Consider the following 14,769-nt stretch of genomic DNA (forward strand, 5'->3'; position numbering starts at 1 on the left):
CACTGATCTGTGCTACAGCTCTAAAATACTTTAAACTTAGCTAGAATACATCCAGCAGCAAATAGGAAACCTGTATTACCTCTAGAGCAGGATGTCCACGTGAGAAGTGGTGCCTAACTTATCAGTGAGACAGAAGGCATCATCTGCAAAACTCACTGCATGGGGTTTGGACTGGATTTATTCCATAAAACAGATCAAGATAGTTAATAATGAAGTTGCAACTTCAAGGAGGAAAACCCAGTTCTGGTGGCATCTATGTAAACAGACATTATAGAACACATATGTACTACATTAGAACAGTGTAGTGAGATCTCCCTCAATACAAAAAGTAAATGAAGACAAAAATGAAAAAAAAAATTGGAAATAGTTTATTTGCTGCATAAGGAAACTTCTTGTAAATTACATATAAAGAAACTTGTTATGCTGTAGTATATAATTTCCAATATTCCACAAAGATAATTGTAATAAATATACAAACCAAACCAAAGTAGAAGACTAAATCCATCAGGCAACCTACAAAATGGTTCATCAAGTTTTATACTTGCAGCATTAGCATGCTTAAAATCTTGTTCTTTCTGAAGTGATGCAGCAAAATTTTTTTCACATTTCTTTGGAGCATTTTCAAAGCTGTCTAACTACAAAATACTGTTCAAAATTAGACGGCATTAGTTAAACCGCTTAAGAAAAGTAACACCAAGGTCTAACTGATGCAAAGGTGTTTTCTTTCTTCTTGTTTTTAAAATCCATTTAGTTTTGCCAGAGTTAGGAATTATCTGATATAAGTGCACTATGAGTCCAGTCAGCCTGAGACACTGCTGACTCTTGTCATATTATGACTCCATATAAACTTCATAGATTATATAGCTCTGAAAGATTTCTCTATTAATAGAGACATATCCCCATAGAATAAAAAGAACACAATACCATATTGAAGCCGCAAGCTTGTTAAAATGGTTGTACCCTCAAGTGCAGTGTGTGCTTAAAACATTTTTCCATAGTTTCATTCTATCCCACATCAGGCATTTTTATTTGACTTTAAATGTAGAAGTGCTGATAAAGGCTTTACTGGTGCTCCTAGCCTCTAGAAACAACATACAGAACTTTTTGACATCTCCCGCTGTTTTCTACCGATCATTTCTCAATTTTTTTTCAAACAGCAGGCTCAATTTTACACTTCACTGCTCTGGACCACACTGACAGACAGGTCTATTATTCCATACAAATCTCTTACAAACCAAAAACACTTCACTATGCTTCACTATTACTGAATACTTGGGGGTATAAAAAGAAACTCCCTAAGACACAATTACCTAAAAATATTTGTTAATAAGCTTAATGCAAATATTATGTAGAAAAAATGGTTTAGTTACAAAAAAGTTCATTAGAGGGCCAGTAAAAATATACTGAAGAGAAGATCTTTACAAAAGTGAGGTTAGGAAGTATGAGGCATTGACATTCACTGTAAACATCCTGTGTTCACTAGAATCCCTTGTCTAAAGTATATGTCCTGGTTTTGTTCCTGAGCTTCATGGCCAACACTTGCATAGACAGCTAAACCTATCATAAAGGGCTGTTTATAGAGACAGGTCTGTAACTTCAGTAAACTAATGCTTTTACCTTTTGAAATAGTTTCATTCCACTACCAGGTAGTTAAGGAAACTAGGAAGTATGGTATGGTTTTTGTGTACTCAGTGCATTGGCTGAATTGGCGCAGCTACGTTTTAGTGTATTCATCTTAAATAATATTACACTAGGAAGTGTAGCTGTTTGACTTTCCAGCTTAGCATAAATATCTAGTCCTGCTTGCTGCTGCAAGGCTCACTTCTGCTCTGCCAAAGACTGCATATGGCAAAATATCAGCAATCTGAGTGCTACAGCATCAAACATACTCAGTAACGAGATGCAGCTTATAATCAGTACAGAAGACCTCACAGAGAATTTCACCTTTACCCAGGCAACACCAGTGCTTTCCTCCAGGAAAACCTGCTGCTGTTGGAGGAAGCTGGAAAAGTACTCACAGGGTAAACATGACATGGAGTGGCCTATGTAAAAAGTCTGAAGAACAAACTTGCATTTTGGGTATGAAAAGCAGGCATGTGTTTAGCTACTGCACATGGAAGTGCACATGGAAGTCGTACAGACAGACAAATATATCCCCCTCACAAAGAGCACAATAACACAAAAGCAGCAAATTGCCAATTTAAAATCTTATGTTAAGGCAAATCTAGATAAACAACCATAACAGGATTAATAAAAATAGGGAGTTTTCCTTGGCTTTTTTGTTCACTTTTTTTGTGACTGGCTTTTACACATTGATAAAATTTGTTTAAGCACTTTCTGGACATCTTCATCCATTTGACCCTAGACAAAGGGTGAGAGAAAAAAAGATGATTTAATTCATGCAGCTCTAGTCTTTAAGAATATTGATAAACTATTTTTCATGTACAGTAATTAGACCAATTTCCCAAGTGGAAGCAGTGTTAAATTTGTTCTTGAACTGTCATACCTTGCAGGAGGGATGTCTTAGTTAAAACATGCAAAATTCTTACTCAATCTGCAGATGAAATATCTTCAGTTAAAATACTGAGTGACTGGCAACATGAAACCATACCTGCACAGCATAGAGAAGGTGCATCCTGTAAACTGAGACAATTTCCTGGTGTTGTTTCTTTGTTTCCTAGAAAACAGTTAAGTAGAAAGGCACAGAGCAGTCAGAACTATTGAACTGAGAACTCTCCAACTAGATTCAGACTGGGGAAATAGTACATAGTCTTATGTAATGCACTGAAAACTAGCTCAGACACTGTTGTGTCACCAGGCACTCTAAATTTGCTTGGAAGCATGTCCAGGAAAATGCTGTAGTTCTACCTACCCCAGTAAAAAGAGCTGGTGCGATGACCAGTTTTAAGAAGTGCTGAGCTGCAAAGGTGTGGAACAAGCACATACTCTATTTCCAAGCTTATCAGCAACCAGAATTGAGGAAAGCCAACAATACTCTGACAAATAACTCTCAGCTGCCACTCAGCTCTTCCCTGAAGGCAGTGACCCCTCTGCCAGAGCTGATGCCTTCCCAGGGGAGAGGAAGTGCTTACATGGGTCTTACTCTGTAAGACCCTGACTTAATGAAAGCCAGCCTCCTTTTCAATCATCACAGACTGCCACAACTCAGAAGCCATCTTTCCAAAGAAACATGAAGCTGTTATGAAAGCTAACCTAGAAGAAGGAAAGAATGTTTCTGTCCTGTTTTAAATTCTACCTGCTTTCCTAATGTGCTGCACACCTTTGCACTTTACACTACTTCGCTGGTCCTTAATCAGTGGAAGATGAAGGATCCTTTCAGACATGAAGGACTGGAATAAGAAGGTCTGGGCCTTCACACTGACAGGATGCTCTGCCTGATATATCTCTCAGCTGCAAGACAACTTTTCTGGCATACTGAGCCCTCTTTCTTTCTGCTGGGAAAGGTAGGAAGCAGACACCACTTAGCATGTCAGTCTGGGAATTCTCCTTTTAGAGGCACTCCAGAGCCCTCAACAAAGGCCTCCAGTGGCCAATTCTTTTCATCCTCAACAGTGAATCAAAGTGCTCCTTTGGGCAGGCAAGCTCTAGGAAATATCAATTATGGCTTAACCCAGCTTGGAAGACTGGAACTTTCATGCACAAACAATACAATTAAAAAAAAAAAAATCTGTAAGGCATTCAGAATTTCAAAGAATAAACTATTCTCCACATGAACAGATGCATTTGCTTGACTTGAAACCTCATGCTTTCTTCCAAAAAGCTTAAAAACCCAAAACGGCTCCAGCTGATGAATGTTACTGAAAATCCCCTGCACACCAATCATACTTTTCCACAAACTAAGGTCTGAGCAGCAAGTTTGGTCACTCCATTCTACTAGAAGAAATCTGTTTCTCTATTGGTCTGAGAAAAATATGTGGAAAACCATCTTTCTTTAGTTAGGCTCTTTCTAAAGTGCTATTCATGACTAGCAAATTCCTACATGTTTCAGAGAAACAGAAATTATTGACATTTTGAATGAAAATTCTTTTCCATGTACTCACTGACAGTACTCTGTTCTAAATAAGGCAGATTGAAGAATAGCACGTGTTTTTTTGGAGAACTGGGACTAATGTTAAGTTTACAAATTACCACACTTACAGTCAGTTGGTTTTGCAACTGCTTCACTTGTTGCTGTAACACCTCCAGCTGCTGGCTTTGTCTTTTGGGGGCACTGGTTGAGTAGGAGAGCTGAGAAAGGCTATTCAATGCTTCTTTTAATTTGCTGATTTCCTTGGACATTTCATTCATCTAGGGAGGCAAAAAAAACAGGTTTTCATTAAAACATGCAATGCATACTGTATTCCTGTGTGTCTTACCTTTGAGTTATTTGTGACTTAAATTTAAGAAGTGGGGAAAACCAAATTGTAAATAAACTCTATGGACAGATGTCATGTAAGCGAGGAGTTACAGTGCTTTTCTCTTTCCCATCCTAGTCCAGTCTATTCAAACTGCACTCCTTGTTCTGAACATCAGAAATATTTAACAAGAAGGACTGCATCTACTGACTTTACAAATTCTGTTGCTGAACCAAACACAGGCCACTATTCCCAGCTACCAAAATGCATAGCTCTCTATAACGAGATTTGTAGTGACAGATATGGTAGCTGCATGGGAAAAATCAGTCAAATCATGCTATGGTTGAGATAATGTAGTAATATCACAGCAGTGAATTTTTGCTCCTTCCTGATATTTCATTTTCTTGTCCCCTCTGCAATCTCTTCCTGCTGTAAATCTCACTTCTTTGACTTCAGCTGCCTGAACAATGTGAACCCAACCTAAACATAATTTAAAAGAGGTAAATTGAAAGATCATGTATCTCCACAGGGAGGGAAACCAACTGCAAAGCCAAACATACTGAAAATTTCTCTGACTTCAATACCTGGATTTTCAGAGGGGCAAATGCACTCAGAAGTTACTTGAATCAACATTGTCTATTAGGTCACTCATGCACCAGCCAACACACTTCGCACTCTGAACTCACGCTACCCCTCCACTGTAGTGAGTCACTGACCTTTTTGTCTTTATCTTCTTCTAGTTTTGATGAGTTTTTCATTTCAATAAGAGCTTCTTGAACTTGATGGTACTTGTGCTGAAGATCAGTCACCTCCCGTTCCTTTGCTTCAAGCAGATTATGCATACCTTCCTTTGCTTCTTTCAAGTGCAAAATTTCATTTCTCAGTTTCATGGCATCTAAAGATATATTTTCCTTCTCTCGGATTACATCCTTCAGTTTGGATGACAAAGCACTAACTTCACCCTCTAGGGAGGACTGGAGCTTTTCATACGTGGCCTTGGGTACCATTGCTTCATTAATTGCAGCTTTTTCTTCCAGTAACGCCTTTTCCAAGTTTCTTAATTCACTATCCTTGTTGCTAAGCAGTCGTTTCAGCTCATTTATTTCTTCTTCCATCTCCTTTATAGTATTTCTGAGTGCATTGATTACCTGACGGTGCTCAGTAATTGGCAAAGAGTTTTGTTTCTGAGTGTCTAGCAGTTGCTTGAGTTCTTCTGCTTCATCTAATACTTTTGTGTACTGGGATTTCATTTCTGATAACTCATTTTCTGCTTTGTATTTCAAAGAATTTGTTACTTCCATCAGTTTCTCATGTTCTTCTCTAGGAATGTAGTCCGAAGCTATATCATCTAGAGTTTTTTTCTTCCTGTAGTCTTCAAGCTCTGTCTGTGCTTCTTTGTACAACTGAGACAATTCACTAAGCTGCTTGTTGAGCTCATCTATTCTTCTGTGCATCACACCTTTCCTTTCTCCAGCTTCAGCACTAGATTCCAAATGCATCTGATTTGTCAGCTTGTCCTGTAGCCTTTTAATTTCCTCTTGCCCTTCCTTGTACCTCTCAATCAGCAATGCTTTTTCTTGATTAATGTTTTCAATAACTGAACAATATGAATTCTTCATTTCCTCACACTCTTCCACAGACAATTTGCTTGCCACATTCTGCTCTCTGTCTTCAAACTTTTTCTGTAGCTCTCTCACTTTTTCTTTTTGTCTTTCACTTTCCTCCAATGCTTTCTTCAATTCTTCCTTGAGTGCTTCAACTTCTCCATATGTAACCTTCAACATACTCAGATCAGAACTGGTTTCTTCACTTTCAGAGGAAACAAGACCTGGCTTCTTTTGCCTTTGTACATTCAAAACCTCTTTCACAGCTTCCTCATACCTGTTTTGAGTTTCTTGGAGCTTCAGATTAAGATCAGAACCATTTTCTGAAATGTCTGGGCTATTTAAATGATCTGTTTCTGGGACTCTAGACTGAACCTGAGTTTCCACATGCTTTCTTTTGGCTTCAGAATTCTCTAATTTTCTCTGCACATCCTTTAAGTCTTCCTGGAGGTATTTAATTTTTATTTCTCTGGGGCTTGTCAACTTTTCTTGGATTTGAGTGGCATTTAATGTAGGCTTCAGCTCCTGAACTAAGAACTCATTTTGTCTCTCTGCTGTTTGCTCAAACTGTGTTTGGGTTGAATAAGATTCTACAGTTGAATCCCCTTCTTTAGGTGTTCTTTCCTGTCCAAAAAGAACCAAAGATTGCACAATAAAAACAAGTACATGATTCTACTTTTTTAGAATAGAGTAAGCAAGGAAGTATTGCCACATCCTACAGAGAGAGATGATTAAAAAACCATGGAAGAAAGTTTTAGAAAAATTCAAAGCTCAGCTGCTCCCATTTAGCCATCTACAGTGAGAGAAGGCAGCAAGTGCCAAGCTCCTCTGAAAGTCTGGGCTGAGCTCCATAAGCTAATAATCAAAGCTATGTAAATTAAAATTCTGCTAGCACAACTGTTAGCAACATCTTTTAGAATGCAGTTATCATAATAAACAAAGTTATTAAGTAATTTATGGGAAAAGAGAAAAGATCAAAACACTGACTTAATCCTTTGGGGCAGAGTGTTTCCATGATCTTACCAACAAGCTCGTTAAAGGATCTTCACAGCACAACTCTTTAAAACAGTAAGCAGCTCTTTGTTCTGCCTAGCAGATTAAGAGAGCACCAGAACAGCACAAAAATATGCCACCTGTAATTTGTCCTGCAGCTCCTTATTGTGCAATGTCAGAGAGGCAATTTTTGCTTGCATCAACAGAAGTAGATCTTGTTGGTCACCTTCAGAACTCACATCCAATAAACTATCAGCACCTTTGGAGAAAAAAAATAGATTCAAAAGTTTTCATAAAGCTGAAGTTCTAGCTAGTTAGTTATTCTAACATTTCAAATTAAACAGTTTGTTCCCATTACCATTAAACACAGTGAGCAAGCAAACTGTTCCTATAAACTCCCCAAGAATGTGTTAAGTTCATGCAGTAGAAGTGGGATGTTTTGGTGGGGAGCTGCTTGTGGAATTACAAAATACCACTCTCAATACTTAGTGTGTCTCATATTCTAAGTGGAAAGGTACAGAGGTTTTCAGCATTTCATGTCACCTAAAAGACCTAATGAAATAAGGATTAATTGCATACCTGTTGTGCTGTCACTCAGTCTGTCTTTACTGTCCCTGTGCAAGGAGCTGAATTCTTCCTGCTAAGACATCAAAAAAAACATTTTCACAGAAAGCAGACGTAAACCTGGACAGTTCATCAAAAAGAGATATAGACAGTATAGAAAATATGTCGGAAAAAGGCTGTTCAAGTGGATCTCTTTTATTTCTGAGATCTTGTTTAATTGTAGCATGTGTTCAGTATTTCAAAGGCCGCTACAGCCATTCAAATTCCATTGCCCAATTCCCATCAAATACTAATGAAATATAGCCAACTATCTTGTAAGTAGTTTGGAAGATTGCAGACCCTGTGATAAGTATTAGCAATATATTGACATGTATTTTAAAAAATCTTCAGCAACATAAGACAAAGATCAGACAGGACACACTCAACCCTTTCACTGATGCTTTTTGGTAAAAGGGTCTGTTTTTGCACTGCCCAATTCCATGCACTTTCCTGGTATTAGAAACTGATCTCTTGGAGCATTAATACTTTCATAACCATACTCCTAAACACTGACTCATCTATGACTATTTATACGCACATATTTGTTACACATTGAAGCAATCTTTACACTTGTTTTATGAATTGCATTGAAATAGATTTGGATTCATTTTTGCTCCTAAAATTCAGCTAATTAAGTCACAGGAGACTCTGCAGCCATCAAAATAGAATATCAAACAAAACAGATCCTGCACTTTCCTTCCCTAAGTTCATAAGAATGGAACACTGATACCTTGCACACTTGATCAGCAAAGAAAGCTTGTCCTTTTCCAGTCATGGGAGTTGAAGTTGATGAGTGTGGAGAGGACAAATCATTACCCTGTAAAAAAATTTATATAAATAGGTATGTATACCTACATGCACATACAGCTACCTCTCTAATATATGCCCGTGTATATATATACATATAGATAGATATACACACATATATATATGGACACAGATGCATTAAACAGTACTTTCACCTGCACTAACATAAGTCACAACTCTAGATTATTTTCAGAGAACAGACCTAATTATTTAGTGCCCTTCTGAATCAGTATTACATAAGGAGTGTACCTGTTACACCGGTAACATTCTGGTTTAAGATTAAACATAACTATTAAATAGATTTATATAGTATCAAAATGCAGTTTAAGTATTTTATTTTGATATGCATATAGGCTCACAATAATATGTATCCATATATATGTATAACTAAAATATACAGAACTATTTTCTTATTGAAAACAGCAAAAAGGATTCAACTTTAGTTGGAAGAAGCAATTGCACAGTAAAATTGGTACAGTTGTATCTTAGGCCATGCTGTATTTTAAGCAATTTTGCTTAGTTAACCTAACCAACATGTGCTTTCATTGTGTCATCCTAATGTCAGGAAAAGCATTCATGGTAAGACAGGTATATAAAATAACCATGACAGAGAAAATCCTGCCCACATAATTCTAATAATATTCAAAATGTTTTACATCCCCTAAAAGCATCTCAAAATCGGTCTTTTCTTTACCTGAATAGGACTGATAGGAGGAGGTGGGGCTTTGCGTTTTTTTGGAGTTCCACTTCTTTCTGAACTTAATTTAGAGCCTTGATCATGCTGAAAGTTTCACCAGCCAGAAAAGGTAGGTTTGTTAGTTTGGTTAGTAAAGTCCGAGCAAGTTGTTTTATAAAAATAAATAAATAAATAAATAAATAAACCCCCACATTAATATCAACTTTAGCAGCTCATGCAGTGCCTTTTTTCCCCTATGTAAAGGCCACATCTCTACTAACACAAAGATATTAAACATGCCTGGCAATAAGAATCTGCTCCCTTGTAATCCATGCTTCAGTGACAACAAACAAGATTTAGTGAAAAAGCAGAAGCTGACAATGGGTTTAGCACCAGTGACCTCAAAACACTTCCATTCACACACAGCCCAGTCATGCCATTCTTCACAGCTACCACCTTTCCTCTCCACCAGCTTTTGCCTGAGCCCCCTGAAAAACCCCCCTCTTTACTCAGAGACGGAATGATCCATTGATTTGCACCCTTGTCTACTTCCCAGCCACCAGCAGGTCTACAAGGTCTACTTGCACTCCCAAGATATGACACTAACTAAAAATGTAAGAAACTAATTTAATTGCCTAATTCTGCTGGGATTCTCACAGGAAGGGGTCTCCAGCAACCAGGGATAACCTTCAATTTTGTTTCTTAAAAAGAGAGAATTTTTCTAGATCCTCTTTTTTGCAGTTTAAAGAGACAGGGTGTCCAACAGCCGAGCTCCTGCACTACGCATGAAGAAAGCGGGAACCGTCCCAGCACACATGCACATACACACTCGCCCTCCCTTCCTTCCCTCACCAAGGGTGTTGGCTGCTGTTACACAGAGAAACCAAGTCTAAAAGTAATTTTCCTGAAACACATTTCTTAACTAAGCGACAAAACCCTTTTACATTACATAGTAGTCGCAGCAACCCATCTCACAGTGACATTTACTGGTGCTTCCAGTTACTGTTTTTTCTTATGTTGCAAGTCTAGAGAGGCACAGTATTTTCAAAATCAAAAGGACAAATACCTGCTTTGCTTTTGTTGGAGACTTTGCATCTGCGGAGCAGAAAAGAAGAGAGTAGAAAAGAAATAAAAGTTATTAAAGGAAAAGCTATTTGCCATTCTCAACCCACCTCTCCACTCTACTTCCCATACCATAGATAAAGGGTTTGGTTTTTGAATTCCTGTCTGAACCTGATAAAAATAATTTGCAAATTCCATTTCAATCACATCCTCTCTGATACTGTCTGGTTTCATTTTCAGAAAAAAATCTGAAGATTCATGACAATTCTTACTCTATTATAGTCTTGCATCATTCTTACACATTAAGCTTTAGAAATCCATTATAGTTTGACCATAAAACCCTCTGCCTGCTTCAGTTCCTTCTCCAACCCTTCTACTGAGGGGTTCTATGTATAAAAGAGAAGCCATTCCAAATTGTATGCAAAACTTCACAATGCTGATGCATCAACTTATTTTTTATTTCTCCAAAACATCTCTTTTTGGCCTGCTCAGGGCTTTATCCCATGCTAAATATTACCATCTATGGCAAAGAGTTTTTGGGAAGTCTCACCCAGATGATCTTGAAAATGGCTTTTGCAACATTTCATGCTACACTTTGAAGGAAATTTGTTCAGTGCTAAACATACATGTAGCCTGTTCAAGAAACGACAAACTGCAGGTCAGCCTCTCTCACATACCCACATCCTGCGATATCTTTGACGACAGGAGATTCTGGATCCCTGTATTCTCGGAGAGCTTGGCGTAATGCAGGGCATTCTGTCCAAAGACATCTACTAAACTGACATCTGCACCTCTCCTAAGGAGAGCTTCCACCATGTTAAGGTTACTGGCTTCACAAGCCATCATCAAAGCAGTTCTGAACAAGAGGAAAAAAACCAAAACACAAACAGCAAGTCTTCAGCAACTCATTTTTTCAGGAAATAAACAGTGTGACTGTTATCGTATAATGAAGCCCAAGATTCCATCAACATGTGTATTGGTACATAAATGTAACTGCTGCTTCTCCTTACAAACACCTGCCAGCCCCTCCTCTTCTTCCTCATACACTGCAGCTGCAAACACACGTCTGCAAACATTTCTAAAAATGACTTCCTGAGGCTGAGAGGAGAGCCATAGATAGAAATGGCTGCAGGATAGAGTCAGACTAACAAACCTCACTGCTACACTCCAACTGCAGCAGTGGCACAACATGAAAGTCTTTTTTTCATTGCTGCTCTCCTTCACATGCTGTGTTTGAGACAAAACAGACAAACAGATTTCAATCAAAAAGACAAACAAATCTAAAAGATCTTCAGTGAGTCCAAGAGATGACTTGTGCTGCTGTCAGCTTAAAAAAAAAAAGAAAGAAAGAAGTTTGTGAGAGCACAAACAATTCCCATTCAAGCACAGGGCAGCTGCACAGAGACAGCTCCTAGATTAAGGACAGCATACAGAAGGAATCTTTTCCTAACAGGTTGTGTCTGCTATTCTTAATTATTTGAAGGGATCGTAAGAGACATACAGAATAATTACAAACACATAGAAAACCTCACCTTTCAAGCATGCTCTAATACTGCCTTCCTTCTTCGGCATAGTTCTCCTTTCTCGGCATGAAAACATGTCTAATAGTTTGACCAAGTTTACTGCCAAACACATTCCTCAGTGCAGATACGAAGCTGAAAAGTTACTACAGTGATAATACTTGCTAAATATTAAGACAATACTTTCACTAATGAATTAAACATACTCCCTGTAATGGGTGAGTCACTTGGAAAAGTGATGTTGTTGCAGTGCTGTGGTAAAAGGAGTGGTAAGTGATAACTCAGATAACACCTCCAGAATCACAGGGATGGTTTTAATTTACCAAAATAATTCACTTAGTCTGGACACAATAGGAATCTGGAGATGCCATTTTCAAAGGTTATCCCTCTCTTCTCCCAACATGGTTTCTCCTGTTTCAGTAAAATCTTAACTACTTCTGTGGACATGAGGAGTAGTCACACCCCTCACCACAATGAAAGCGAGAAGTAAACCAGTATATTCCATATTACAGTGTTTTGTTGCTTCTACACACAGTACTACTGTTAAAAAAAATACAGAAATGGGAGTTGTATCTATGACAGAAACTCCTTTATCCAATTAAAGCAGAGAGTCTTAACACTGTCTGCTGATTAAACACTAGGAAGGTGAGGGGAAGGCAGAGGTCCCAGAGTGTGCAGCACCTCAAGTTCAAAGCACCAACGAGGCCATTAAAACTGACAGACAACAAAGGGGTTTTCTTCAGACAGCTGGAAACAAAGAGCGCACTAATGAACTTTGGACTGATAAAAAACAAGTTAGGGCCCAGTCTTGTATTCACAGGTGCTACCAGAGAACAGAATCAGTATTGTGTCACACAGAATAATCAAAATTACTATAAAGTGTAAGTGCCAAATGTTCTCAGTATCCTACTTTACCTTCACAGTTTAACCAACTGTTTTATAAAACAGTCCATGATTTTGTAAGACTCTTGATCTTTGTCAGTAGCATCAAAACAAGTGCATTTTTCACTACAAGGATGTTGCTTTTTAAAAAGTTTTCTGACACGTGTATCTATTAATGCAAAAAACCTCTAATTGGCACCTTCTAAAACAACAGCATCTCCACTGTAGAGCTTTACCGTATTTTTTTCTTGCTGCTGTGGCTGCATTATGGCAGAAAAAACAACCCTCCACAGATTTTGCTCACAAGTAGCAGTTTTAAGGATTTAAGTTGGAGCTACTAGCTCATCCCAAGAAGAGAGCAGCATTTAAACTGGAACACTTAGAAACTGATGTGTGGGTAAGTGCTATCAATCAGATGTGCATAGGAATAATTTAAAAATGGGATATACTGCTCTGGTAGCCCAAAGGAAATCTTACAGGCACATTAGTTTTATAGTTACATAGTTTCATCTTTTGCTTTAGTCAGAATTCTGTAAGCCTTCTCAGCCATCAGGATACACTGTCCAGTACAGAAAGCATTATTTCACCTAACATCAACTATTTTGGGAAGGATTTGAGAAGAAATCTTCATTTGACAGTCAGCTTTGGTGAAGAATCAACATGTTAACCTGCTGTACCTTCCATTTTTATCCCTGGTGTTGATGTCTGCTCCATGATCCAGAAGGTATTTGTAGACTTCTACATGACCATTTTGTACTGCAAGCAGCAGAGGTATGTTGCCATCCTAGAAATGCACATAAAGAGACTATGAACGATATTCCATTCACTTAGAAAAACACACTGAGATTAAAAGTCAGCTATAAATTTTACCTTTACATAGCAAAAATGAGGTGCTATCAGTACATTTTTCTTGTGCACCATAAATATAGCTGAGTGTGCTATAATTCCTTTCTTGTCTGCTGGGGATGATTCAAAACATAGGAAGGAGGAATGCTTTTTGCTTTTGTACTCCCTTTGCTGTTTGCTTAATGCTAAAACACAATTATTTTGAAACTACAAAATACCTTTCAATAGCTCTGCAACAAAAATTATAACTTTAACTAAATACTAGGCAAAAATACAACATTTCATAAAGTCAGAGAATAACACAGTTGGAAGACACCTTTAGAGGTATCTGGGGTTTCTCCCACTTTTTTCCTCAATCCACAGCTAGGCAAACTTCAAATCGCAGTACATTGCTCATTGTCCAGCCACATTTTAAGCATCTCCAAAGGTAAAGACACAGCTCTGGGTACCAGTTCCAGTGTTTGACAACCTTCAAGGTGAGGATATTTTTTACTAGTAGCTAACTGGAATTTCCCAGTTAGGTCCACTACCCAAATTCTGACCATTGCTTATCATTTTGTCATGCACCCCTGAGACTGGTCTCTCTCTTTCCTATAACCAGCCATTATGTAGCTCAGGACATTTTTATTATACTCCTACAGCCTTTTCTTAAGGCTGAAGAAACCTTTTATGCCTTTAAAATGCATCTGCTGAAATCTTAGACTGGATGTCTGTGACATATTTTTTTTTGTTAGGAAGACCAGAGAAGACGGAGATAGACCAAAACTGAAAACAAACAAGTTCAAGTAACTTTATCACTTCCTGCCTGGCCTGCGCTTTATAGATCCCCTCCCTTCATCATTATGTTTTCTATAAGGCAGTTGCATCATTCCCAAAACCAGACCTGGTTGGTTGTAGACATTTCACAGTAGTGAATGTAGTGTCTCTGAGCCTTTGGAATGTATCAGGTGTATTTTTTCCCCTCAGGCTTATCGTTGTCTGGTTGGGCTTTGTGAGCATTTTGCAGCCCTTGACCACATACTGGGCCTTTTCCAAAGCCTCCTGGAGACAAGGGAAACACTTTTAATTATGTTTTGAATGTGTAAGAATCGATTGTAGCTACTTGTGCCAATGTCTCAATGATCAGCAAATCCTGCCACTACAGTATCAGACTGTGAAGTGCCTCCACACCGCTGCAAAGGCAAGCTGCAAAAGGAATTTCCTCCAGCAGAGAAATCCAGGAAGGTATATGAGCACAGCATTGCTTTGAACTACTACACCTGAGGTGGAGGGTGGTAACAGCTGGGAATGAAGGTGATAAAAGCTCTGAAGTATCTGCAGTACACAACAGAAGAGGTACATACCAAATCTTTGATGTTAATGGGACATTTGTGTTCACACAGAAGTTGAACTGCCTGAAGACACCCACATGCAGCTAAAAG

General features: G+C 38.3%; 1 protein-coding gene across 6 annotated transcripts in view; it reads right to left on the reverse strand.

Moving 5' to 3' along the window:
* Nucleotides 1-345: 345 nt before the first annotated feature.
* RAI14 (retinoic acid induced 14) overlaps nt 346-14,769 on the reverse strand; it is an 87,051-nt gene continuing 72,627 nt past the window's right edge. For 3 of the 6 annotated variants that reach the window (XM_032096075.1, XM_032096076.1, XM_032096080.1), the window contains 12 exons: nt 14,692-14,762; nt 13,180-13,286; nt 10,778-10,956; nt 10,105-10,133; nt 9,057-9,143; nt 8,286-8,372; nt 7,532-7,592; nt 7,093-7,211; nt 5,072-6,583; nt 4,159-4,308; nt 2,612-2,677; nt 346-2,361 (listed from right to left, as the gene is read on the reverse strand). In XM_032096075.1, the coding sequence (XP_031951966.1) occupies nt 2,284-2,361; nt 2,612-2,677; nt 4,159-4,308; nt 5,072-6,583; nt 7,093-7,211; nt 7,532-7,592; nt 8,286-8,372; nt 9,057-9,143; nt 10,105-10,133; nt 10,778-10,956; nt 13,180-13,286; nt 14,692-14,762 (2,546 nt within the window). In that variant the 3' untranslated portion in view covers nt 346-2,283. The remainder of the gene's footprint in view (nt 2,362-2,611; nt 2,678-4,158; nt 4,309-5,071; nt 6,584-7,092; nt 7,212-7,531; nt 7,593-8,285; nt 8,373-9,056; nt 9,144-10,104; nt 10,134-10,777; nt 10,957-13,179; nt 13,287-14,691; nt 14,763-14,769) is intronic. The other 3 variants (XM_032096079.1, XM_032096082.1, XM_032096081.1) reach the window with 3 other exon arrangements.

This window comes from Corvus moneduloides, chromosome Z (genome assembly GCF_009650955.1).
Source record: "Corvus moneduloides isolate bCorMon1 chromosome Z, bCorMon1.pri, whole genome shotgun sequence".
Classification (NCBI taxonomy): domain Eukaryota; kingdom Metazoa; phylum Chordata; class Aves; order Passeriformes; family Corvidae; genus Corvus; species Corvus moneduloides.